This window comes from Oryctolagus cuniculus, chromosome 2 (assembly GCF_964237555.1).
Source record: "Oryctolagus cuniculus chromosome 2, mOryCun1.1, whole genome shotgun sequence".
Taxonomy (NCBI): domain Eukaryota; kingdom Metazoa; phylum Chordata; class Mammalia; order Lagomorpha; family Leporidae; genus Oryctolagus; species Oryctolagus cuniculus.
This window is the reverse complement of record NC_091433.1, coordinates 159278846-159291053: the sequence shown is the minus strand read 5'-3', so window position 1 is coordinate 159291053 and position 12208 is coordinate 159278846. Positions and strand designations below refer to the sequence as shown.

The window sequence follows — 12208 nt, the reverse complement described above, 5'->3', positions numbered from 1 at the left end:
TACAGGCACTGCAGATGGTAGCTGAACCCACTGTGCTACAGTGCCGGCCTCAAGAAAATAATTCTTAAGGAGAAATCACCATGTATTTTTAAGAAGCCAGTTCCTATAACAATGAAGACAGGATTAAATTTGATACAATTTAATGTAAAACAGGATTTTTAAAAACATGAAATATAAAAATAGATTTTGCATAATTTTTCAGGTAAAAAAGTACCATCAAAAGATAGCCAACGTGATGCAATTGTGAAAAAGCACATTTTCTAAAAAGTTATCTATATATTACAAGGAAGGAATTGATTATTATTTGTTGCCCTAGAAGGAAAATTTTAATTAATGAAGTCACTCACACCTGTGATTTCACTCACCCTACCCTGTTTTCTTACCTGTCCACTTTATTGGCCACAGTTTCCAACTGATTGAGAAGAAAAGGATAGAGTTCTGGAAAGCGGGAGAAAAACTGTCTTCCTGTCATTCTGCAGAGGGAGAAAAAAAAAAGATACATTTCTATTATTTATTTCCTCTGATCTGATAATAAAGCCTTTGTTTTACAGGGAGATAACAAAAGCATTTGTTTGGATATTTAGCAAAAGAAAGTTCTAAACAAAACCTACAATTTCTTAAGAATTTAACAACAGAATTGTTATATGTAATTTAGGTTTAGGAAGTACTTTAAAGCATGCACTTTTACCTCAAATTTAACATTATGTATGTTTACAAATATCAGATATCCAAGTCTATCAGGGAGGAAATATGTAATCTGTGAAAACATCAAGTTTGCACAAGTGAGTCAGACTACCAGGACAGTCAACATCTGATTGAGACTCAGCTTCAGCGACAAGGGCATATCTAGAAAAAGATTTCTCAGCCTTGCGCCAATGATACCTTCTCCTCAGTCACGACAATCAAAATATCTCCAGACACTGCCAAGCAGCCTGTGGGACAAAGTGGTCCCTGACTAACAACCACTGGTCTGGAGTGTGGGCATCAGAGGCACAGACTTGGCTTGTGAGGGTCTGGAGATCCAATTCCCGACAACACTGTAAGGGGTACCTTTTCCGTCTTTCCAGAAACTACTCTTGGACTCTGCCAGTGTCCTAAAAATAGGTCCTCTGACCACACAACTGACCAAAAAGTTCAATCTGAAACTAGGAAATATTTTGTCAGCATAACTATTTAAGAACTACTTTCAAGGAGAGCCATAAATATTCCCTAACCTGCCTACCTGGATAAGCTCTGAATGTATGCTCCTATTAATAAAGACAGAGAATGTAATTTTTTGTACAAAAAAAAAAAAAACCTGAAGTATATTTATATACAGCGAAATGCTCAGATCTTAGGAATGACATTTGATCCACAAATGCACAGCCTACATTCATGTAATCCACAAACCTATCAAGACTGAGAAAATTCGCCATTACGTTCCCTGGTGCCCCTTTCCAGCCAACTCCTGTCCCCCCAAAGCAACCACTGAGTTAATTTCTATCACCACAGTTTGGTTTTGTCTATTCTAGTATTTCATACAAATGTAATAATATATTACATAATTTTTGGGGTCTGGGTTTTTTCAATCAGCATAAAGCTTATGAGATTTATCCATGTTATTTGATGTATCAATTTTTAATTGTATTTCTTTTGAGCAGTTTTCCAATGTATGAGTATTTAAGTTTGCCTATTCATTCTTTTGACAGTCATGGGAGCCTTCCATTTTTGGCTATTATGAATAAAGCTGCTATGAACATTCTGTTCAGAGCTTTTTGCGGACATAGTTCTTCACTGCTCTTGGATTAAAATCTGAGAATAAAGTTGCACTGTATTTAACATTTTAGGAAATTGACAGTTTTCCAAAGTAGTTAAAAACACTTTAAAACTCCCAATGACAACAACTGAGAGTTCTGGTGGCTCTACAACCTTTCCAACATTTGCTGTTGTCTCCCCCATCCCTTTTTCTCTGTAGCCATTGTCAGTGGGTGGGCAGTAGTACCTCCCTGTGACCTTGATTTGTATCTCCTTGGCAAGTAATGTCAACTGAGCATTCTTCGTGTGCTTTGCTCCTTGGCATAGCCTTTTGTGAAGTAGCTATTCAAGAACTGCCTATTTTAAATAAGTTGCTTTTTTCCTCAACACCTGTATATGCATACACTTTCTCCTAAGTGATTTGCCAGCTTCTTTTCGCTTTCTTTTTTTAAAATTATTTATTTTATTGGAAAGACAGAGAGCAAGGGAAAGAGGGACACACAGAGATAGATTTCCCATCCACTGGATTGTTCTCGACATGCCACTAAGAGCTGGGGCTGGGCCCGGACAAAGCAAGGAGCGGGGAACTCAGTCCAGGTCTCGTGCATGGGTGTCAGGAAATCAGCTATTCGAGCTGCTTCGTTTTAGAGTGTGTGTTAGTACAAAGCTGGAATTGGGAAACTGAACTGGAACTGGAACTCAGGCACTCCAACATGGATGCGGGTGTCTTAAGCATCATTTTAACCGTTGCCCCAAACACTCGCCTATACGTCTTTAAGAATGTCTTTTTTATGAAGTCCTATAAGTTATCAATTTTTTTCCTTTTATGATTCTTGCTTTCTAAGGCCTAAGAAACCTCTGGTTACTTCAAAGTCACAAAGACAGTCTATGTGTTCTATAATTTTGGCTTTTATGTTCAGGTCTGTGATCCAGTGATGTGAAACAGAGGTCAAGGTTCTTTCTTCTAGATTGATATAGATTTTTAAAATATTTATTATTTAATTTATTTGAAAGGCAGAGTGACAGAAAGAGTGGAGAGACAGAGATTTTTCACCTGCTGGTTCACTCTCCAAATGGCCACAATGGCTGGGGCTCATTCAGGCTAAAGCCAAAAGCCCAGAACTCTATTTGGGTCTCCCAGTTGGGAGGCAGGGACCTTAGTACTTGGGCCAACTTCTGATGCTTTTCCCAGGCTCATTAACAGGCAGCTGGATCTGAAGTGGACTCATATCTGAAAGCGCTGATATTGGATGCCAATGTTGAAAGCGATAGCTTAACCTGATGTACCACAACACCATCACCTATCATTTTTAAGAGAGACACTGTAAGAAGAGATATGACTTAAACAGGAGAGATGTGCCATGCTCATGGATTAGAAGACTCAATATTAGAAAGAAGAAATTCTCCCAAAATTGATTATAAAGTATAATTCCAATAAAAATAGTATGCATGTATGTGTGTGTATACATGTGTCCTCAGTAGATGCTTAAATGTATGCAGATACATCAATAGTCAAGAGTAAGATTATCGGGGCCGGTGCTGTGGCGCAGTGTGTTAAAGACCTGGCCTGAAGTGCCGGCATCCCATATGGTCACCGGTTCTAGTCCCGGCTGCTCCCCTTCTGATCCAGCTCTCTGCTGTGGCCTGAGATAGCAGTCTAAGATGGCCCAAGTCCTTGGGCCCCTGCACCCACGTGGGAGACCCGGAGGAAGCTCCTGGCCCCTGGCTTCGGATCGGTGCAGCTCTGGCCATTGCGGCTATCTGGGGAGTGAATCAGTGGATGGAAGACCTCTCTCTCTGTCTCTACTTCTCTCTGTAACTCTTTCAAATAAATAAAGTAAATCTGTTTTTTTTTTTTTAAAGAGTAAGATTATCAGAGATAATCTTGAGGAACAAGATTAGAAGACTGAAATAGCTAGAAATATCATAAAACTTCAGTAATTAGGACACTGTGGGTAAAAGTAAGCCAGTAGACTAGAATGGACAGCACAAGAAAAGTCATACACAAATTTGATCTGTGAAAGAGCTGATACTGTAGACTACAGGTAACCAGTATCTACAGATAACCAATTATCTACAGACAAAACTAAACTTGGATCCTAACCTGCTATATGTACGCTATTCAATTCTATTGAATCCAAGACTTAAAAGCAGCACACAGGAAAAATGCAAATTAACAAACACATATAATTTTTAACCTATTTTGAAAACTTGGGATCCTGCCATGCCCATTCCTGGCCTGATATTGCTAGGTTAGATGCCCATCCTGTCACACGTGAAGTTTCCTGTTCACTTGCTTACTCCTCCCAGCAGATTACACATTCTGCATGGGTACAGCCTAGAGCTATCTCTATCTCCCATACTAAGTATGATATCTAATCCACAGCTGGTGTTCAATAAACAGATGGTGAATAAGTGAAGAACGCCAAAAGGACAGAGTCCTTAAGACAGACAAGGAGGGGCCGGCACTGTGCATAGTGGGTTAAGCCAACACCTGCAGTGCTGGCATCCTATATGGATGTTGGTTCAAGTCCTGGCTTCCCTTCTGATTTAACTCCCTGCTAATGTGTCTGGGAAAACAGCAGAAGATGGCCCAAGTACTTGGGCCCTTTTACCCCCATGGGAGACCTGGAAGAATCTTCTGGTTCCTGGCTTCAGACCGGCCCAGCTCCAGTCATTGAGGCCATCTGGGTAGTGAACCAGTGGATAGAAGATCTCTCTCTCTCTCTATCTCTCCCTCTCTGTCTGTAACTCTGCCTTTCAAATAAATAACTAAATCTTAAAAAAAAAAAAGGCAAGGAGAAAAGAAATTATACTCAAGATGGTAATAATAATTTCATAAAGCATATCATTAGCTAATCTCTGGCATTCAGAATCATTATTTGGGTCAATAAGCTGAGTATCCCACCAGGGGCTGGCATTTTCTTAAACACAAATAAAGCTTGTGTCACTGGTTTATACATAGTTTTACCAATATAACAAGCCCTGGGGGCAAATTCTCCAATGATGGGAGTTTCAAATCTGTTTATGTTCGTGGTCAAAGCTAGACCAGATCGGGTAGGCATTTGGTCTACTGGTTAAGAAGCCAGTGTCCCATATCAGAGTGTCTAGATTCAATACCCACCTCTGATTCCTGACTCCAGCTTTCTGCTAATGTAAATAAACCCTGGGAGGCAGTGCTGATGGCCTAAGTAATTGTCCTGTCATTCACGTAGGAGACCCAGATTAAGTTTCTAGTTCTCAGCTTCAGCCTGACCTAGTCCCAGCCACTGCAGACATTCGGAGAGTGAACTAGCAGACAGGAATGTTCAATTTGTTTGTTCTTGTTCGTTTCTCTCTCTTTCCCCCCACCCCCACCCAAAAAAACAAAAGCCCAGCCTAGAAACTTTATGAAAACAATAGAAGTGATAACAAAAAAGGAAAAACTGCACTTCTGTAACTCCAAGCTCCTAGGAAGTCAAAGCTCATCAAAAATTGTTAACAGAAACAAAACCAGACAGACACAGATGAAACCAAACGAGTCAGGATAAAAGGATGAGAATGAAGAACTTTAAACTGGGAACTGAAAGACCACACAAAAGGTGTTATTCCCCATCCTATCCAATAAAGGGTACACACACCAGATGAGAGGCATGGTGGAGCTCAGAACACACCACCCCAAAGTAAGATTATAGGAGACCAGTTATGCCAAAATATACATCTAGGAAATATTTTGAGCTGATTATTTTGAGAAACTGCAGACAAAGGTGTAGCCCTGAAAAGCTGTCCTCCAATAAAAGCAATTTGTTTCTATAAGTACAAAGGAAATCAACATTAGCAAAATTACTTGTAGTAGGAGACAACTTTTACTGAGACTGATCTTCGTAATAAGTCCATCTTTATAGTTCATACATATTTTCTTCTCACCCTCCCATAACATGCCTCTGACTTCCACAGAAGCCCTAAGCCCTGTTCCTATCTATAGATCTGAATGCTATATAAACTTCAATCTTTGGGGCTGGCTTTGTGGCATAGTGAGTTAAGCCTCTGCCTGCAGCACCAGCATCCCATATGGGTGCCAGTTCGTGTCTGGGCTGCTCCACTTCCGATCCAACTTTCTTCTATGGCCTGGGAAAGAGGAAGAGGATGGCTCAAGTGCTTGGCCCATGCACCTGTGTGGGAGACCCAGAAGAAGCTCCTGGCTCCTGATCAGCCCAGTTCTGCCCATTGGGGACATTTCACAAGTAAACTAGTGATGGAGGACCTTTCTCTCTGTCTCTCCCTCTCTTTGTAACTCTGTCTCTCAAATAAATAAACTCTTTAAAGAAAAAAAAAAAAAAAAACAGAAACTGTAATCATGTAGTCTTTTTTTTTTTTTTTAAATCATTATTTACTTGAGAGGCAGAAAGAACTTCCATCTACTGGTTCACTTTTCAAATGCTTGTAACAGCCAGGGATGGGTCAGGCTTAAGTCAGAAGCCTGGAACTCAAACTGGTTCTCCAATGATTATTGCCTCCTATGGTCTGCATTAGCAGGAAGATGATGGAGCCAGGAGCGGAGTAAGCAATGAAACTCAAGGCATCTTAATTGCTAGGCCAAATACCCACCCCAATCTGTCCCTTATTTGTGTCTCATATTCTATGGGTCTCCCATACATGTGTACATAATTAAAAGTTTTTCTCCTGTTAATCTGTTTAACCCATAGCCCAGCCAAAGAACCTACAAGTATAATTGGAAGCCATTTTTGCCCCTCCCTGACAGGCACCTGAAGACAAACAGAAAAGTACAAGGTTCCAGGAGCAAGATTAGCTATGAGTTCCACCATCCCAGCACTCCTCTGTCTTCCCTATGCCAGTGCTAGATTCTCACAACCCAGTGAGAGCCTGGAACAAAGAAATCAGGCAGCAGAAATTCACTGAATTAATGAAAATGCCTGCTGGGCATCATTCTGTTTTACTTGAAAAGCTTTACAAAAATCATCCTAGCACAACTGTGTGTTGAGGGAAAATAAAAAATACTGCAAAGAAAAATTAAAAAACCATTGCCTATCCTATGTTTGACTCCATGTCTGTCCATAGGTGCTTCTGGGTACCAACCCAGAACACTTGCTCCACTAGCTATGTTCAGTTTCCCTTCGTCTGCACATCCACATCTAATCTTGGTAATGTAGAGGGTCTAGTTCTTTGGCCATTTTTGTAGGCTTTGAATCTAGACTACCATGAAAAAGCCTGAAGAACTCTTTACTTGAAGCAAACTTCAATTTGCCTTAGGAACTCTGGCCTTAAGATTTGACTTACATATGAAAAGTTAAAATGACAGAGTGCATGCTTTGGAGCTTAACAAAAACATCCTGATGAAAACAATCATGCAATTAAAAGGGGAAAAAAGCATTTGGTAGGACATGATAAAGGAGAAAGAAGGTATCTGCATTGCCCAATTCCTACGACACATTCTGTATCATTCTCAATCATTTCAGGAATAGGGATCAGCAGGTCATTGTACAAAGGCATAAAAAGAGAAAGCTAGCAAAGGCAGGCAAAACGTGCAGGAGTAAGGAACTGCATAGTAAACAGCTGCAAAGGCATAAAATTGGGCCCAATCTTTCAAAAAAAGGACTTATTTTCAGGCCATGGAGCAAAGAAACACCATACATGTGGTCATTACATAGAAATGAATATTAAAGGCAAAAGCTTGGAGGTTCAATTGGTATTTCAAATGGGAATCCTACAAACTATTAAAATCAAGCTACTGCCTACATTCTGGTCTATAAAACCTCCCCAGAGGAGAGAAATGAGTGAAGGATCTGTCTCCTTGCCACAGTGACTGTGACAACACAGCAAGCTCATCTTCAGAAAAACAATACCCCCCAAATGGAAACAAAACTACAGGGAAGATAAAGCACACACATGTTTCAAAGGATCTGATCAAATGCAAACTAATAAAATAGAAACAACTAATAAAAAGAAATTTGGGTCTGGAACCCCACCAGAAAGGCCATCTCTGACCCTGTTCTTGGAATCTTCTCCCCACCTCTGACTGGGCTGACATCAGGATGTCACCCTAGAACAATACTGAACCAAAGAATGAGTGATTCCAGAGGAAATGTCAGAGGTCCCATAGTCAGAAGCTCACGCCCAACAAGTACTGTAATCAGTGATGATCTACCAGGAGTCCCCTTAGTAACCTTCAGGAAAGCCATGGAGGAAGTTAAAGACACCAGGGTCTCTGTTTTGACTGCACTGACTCGGTTAAGGCCTCCTTCAACGCTCCCCATTTTCCCTTTCTGATCCTCTGGAAATAGTTGGGAGATTCTTGGACTTGTTGAATGCTTTTCTAAATCCTTCCCTTTCAGGGGCTGCTTTTGAAATAGAGAATTCCCAATTACTAAACTGGCTATCACAGTACTATATCCAGGGAGGAAAGTGAAAAGTTTTAGTTCTGGAAGTGCACAGCCATTCACCATGGGAAGGGTGGGACTGGAAACAGATTTCCACTCATTTCACAGCCAGTTGGTGAGTCATGTATTGCTTGAACCCATGTGTACAAGGTTCCTTTCGGGCAGCTTAAATGAATTCTCTTTCATCAGGAATAATTTCTACACTTGATCTTAGCCAAAAGGCCAAGAAGTGAAAGGAATGATTTCTTAGAAAACGTTTCTTGTTGTAACCTATCATCTCTAAAATCGTTTCATCCAATAATCATTTTCTTTTTTTTTTCCTCTTTTAAAGATTTATTTATTTGAAAGTCAGGGTTAGAGAGAGAGAGAGAGAGCGAGAGAGAGAGAGAGAGATCTTCCATCCAGTGGTGGACTCCTCAGATGGCCGCAACATCCAGGTGTGGGCCAGGCTGAAGCTAGGATCCAGGAGCTTCATCAAGGTCTCCTACGTTGGTGGTAGGGGCCCAAACACATAGCCCATCTGCTGCTGCTTTCCCAGGAGTATTAGCAAGGAATTGGATCAGAAGTGGAGCAGCTGGGATTCAAACAGGCACCCATATGGGATGCTGGCATTACAGGTAGCGTCTCTACCTACCACACAACACTAGCCCCCAACCTCATTTTCTACAGAAAGAAAATGAAGCTTGAAAAGCTCAGTAATGTACCCAGGCCACGCATCTGGGAAGAGTCTGAGGTGAAATTCAAACTTGAACAGCCCAACTGCATCACTCATAATCATTATCTTATGCTACAGTATTTCTCAACATGTTTAAACCACAACCTGCAATTAAAATCACACTTTACATTACAAGCCAGTACACCTAGATAAATGTCACATACACACACACGCAATTAAGCAAAAGTCATATGCACATAATTAAAGTTTAGCAAAATAGTAGTTATCCTTACTAAATGTGATACAATCTTCCAATAATCATTTTCTTAACAGTTTGTAATAGACTTTTTCTAAAGATGACCAGCAAACTACTATCTTCTCTTAGGTACAGATAACTCTTCTCTCAAGAGGTGGGTCTATTCTCCTTGACTCTAGAATGCCTTTTGACTTGCTTTGATAACAGATGGCGGAAGTATGCTGTGCTAGTTCTGGCTTAGGCTTTAAGAAGCATGGCAGCTTCTTTATTCACCCTCTTCAAGCCCTGACTCCTCCGGCTGAAGAGACCTGCAGTCATTTATGCCCTAACTTGCAGTTTGGACAATGTGACTGTAAAGCCATGTTAGCCATTTCAGCCCCAGGTGAGGTTTCAGATGAATGTAGCCATCTGAGCAATCCCAGGTAACCCCAGATGGTGAAGAACCACCTCCCAGTTGATCCCAGAGCCAAACCACAGAATTGTGGGAAACAATAAATCACTGGTACTAAATTGAGGCACTAAATTGAGGCATGGCCTGGTATGCAACAATACATAACTGAAACATGGTTATCCTATTGAGGACATTTAATTAGTCTCTGAAAAAGTTAATACTAAAAAAAAAAGGGATGCTGATAACGAGGAAAACACAAGTGACTTTACCTATATTCTCTCACAGTTACAGAGGCCAGAAATCTGAAACGAGCATAAAAATGTACCAAAATCAATGTGTCAGCTGGGTACCTCTGGAGGCTCTTGGGAGAATCCCATTTTCACCTCTTCCAGCTTCTGGCAGCTACAACATTTCCTGGTTTCTAGTTACATCACTCCAATCACTGCCTCTTTGTCCTTTGTTTTCCTATCATATTCTTTCAAATCTCCCTAAGGCTCCTTCTCTTTAGTTATTACAAACAGTACCTATCCCAACGGCCCAAGACAACCACCCTACCCCACCCCCAACCCTGATCCTTAATGTAATCACACACACAAAGACCTCCACCCCTTCCTTACAAGATAATGTTTGTAGGTTCTAGTTATTAGGACCTGATATCTTCGGAAGTCTATTATTCTGTCTGTAACAACTGCTAAGACACAAGAGATAAGGGAGTACAGAATGAATATAACTGACTTTTTCCAAAGCAGTTGTTTTCTAAATCTTTGAATCAATGAACCACTATTTTTTTTCCAAATATTATCCCAATATTTAAAACATGAAAGCAAACAAAAGAGGATTCCGTAAAGATGGCTGAACAGGAAGCACCAGCCATCTGTCTCCTCACCTAGACAACAACTCTCCTGGCAGAATGTTTCTAATGTAACTTATTTTGGAACTCTAGAGACTGCCTGAAGGCTTCAAAGGTTGTAATCTGCATTAATTTTAGTCCATTTTAATTTAGAGCAGTATGAGTTCCAAGGCAGGCAAATGCTTTCTTGCTCCAAGGAGTAGTTTGCACAAGGCTTGTAGAACAATAAGGAGCTTATCTTCCAAAAACAGGGGATCTATGTTCTGATCAATAATTACTCTTCAGATTTTAGGGATAAAATCACATAGGCTGGCAGTCATTGTTGCAAACACCCCCTCAACAAACCCCTCTCTCTCTGTCTGAAGCTAATTCCTCAGATTTAAATAGCAATTACCTTTTTCTTCCTTTCTTTTTTTTTTTTTTTTAAACTTACTCCTTCATTTTTTACTTTTCCCCTTTGGAAAATCAAGTTCTTAAGATCTAGAACACTCAAAGCAACCATATATACAGGACAATTTAGAAAGCCATCTCACACATCCAATGAAAGGTACAGGCTTTTAAAAGTTCTAAAGAAATTAAATTTAGATTTCAGGCTAATCCCCAGCACACCCAGCCTATAAGAATGAAAACAACAAATATCAGCAAATCCTGAGTAAAACAGAGAATCTTATTTCCACAGTTATGACATTATTAGATTCAAAACTTAGTTTTCAACAACAAAAATCAGAGGCATACAAACAAATAGCAATGTAAGGCCCACTCAAAGTGGAAAAAAGGTAACAAAAGCTGTCCCTTAGAAAGATCAGAAGGTAGACTTGTTATAGAAACACTTAAAAACAAATGTCTTATAGATTCTCAGAGAAATAAAAGAAGGCATAGAGAAAGTCAAGAAAAATATTTTATAAATAAAATAGATCAATAAAGAAAAAGAAAACTGAAAGAAAATCTAACAAATTTTAGAGCTGAAAAGTACAATAACAAAAGTGAAAAATTCACTGGAGGGATTGAAAGGTAGCTTTAAGCAGGCTGAAGAACAAACACCTTGAAGATAGAATAACTGAAATTATTGAGTCTGAGGACCAACACAAAGAAAAAAGATTTTAAAAATGAGGACAGAGCCTAAGGGATCTGTGGGACACTACTGGGTAAACCAATATATGTGTTACAAATTTCAGAAGGAGAAGAGAAAAAAAGGGTAGATTATCCAAAGAAATATGGTTAAAATTTGCCTAGTCTGGTGAAACATGAATATAAACATCTAAGAAGTTCAACAAACTCCAAGTAGGATGAACTCAGAGACCCAATCCAAGACACATTATAATCAAACTATCAAACCAAAGAGAGAAGCTACTCATCAGGTACAAGGGATTCTTAATAAAATCATTAATTTCGCATCAGAAACTTTTAGAAGCCAGAAGGTAGTGGGCTAATAAGCTCAAAGTACTGAAGAGGGGTGGGGAGATACTGTCAATAAAGAGCCCTGTATCTGAGGGTGGTCATTTAGCCTAATAGGTAAGATGCTGGTTAAGATGCCTGCATACCATACCAAAGTATCTGGATCTGATAACCAGCTCAGGCTCCTAACTCTACCTTCCTGTTGATGCAAATCTTTTTTTTTTTTTTTTTTTTTTTTTTTTTGGACAGGCAGAGTTAGACAGTGAGAGAGAGAGAGAGAGAAAGGTCTTTCTTCCGCTGGTTCACTCCCCTAATGGCTGCTAATGCCAGCGCACTGCACGGATCTGAAGCCAGGAGCCAGGTGCTTCCTCCTGGTCTCCCATGCGGGTGCAGGGCCCAAACACTTGGGCCATCCTCCACTGACTTCCTGGGCCATAGCAGAGAGCTGGACTGGAAGAGGAGCAACTGGGACAGAATCCGGCGCCTCAACCGGGACTAGAACCGGGGTGTCAGCACCAAAGGTGGAGGATTAGCCTAGTGAACTGCTACG

At 40.2% G+C, this 12208-nt stretch overlaps 1 protein-coding gene across 4 annotated transcripts in view; it reads right to left on the bottom strand.

The window, feature by feature from the left end:
- THADA (THADA armadillo repeat containing) overlaps window positions 1-12208 on the bottom strand; it is a 375449-nt gene that overhangs the window by 211417 nt on the left and 151824 nt on the right. For all 4 annotated transcript variants that reach the window (XM_051842959.2, XM_070069193.1, XM_070069194.1 and 1 more), the window contains exon 27: window positions 384-473. In XM_051842959.2, the coding sequence (XP_051698919.2) occupies window positions 384-473 (90 nt within the window). The remainder of the gene's footprint in view (window positions 1-383; window positions 474-12208) is intronic.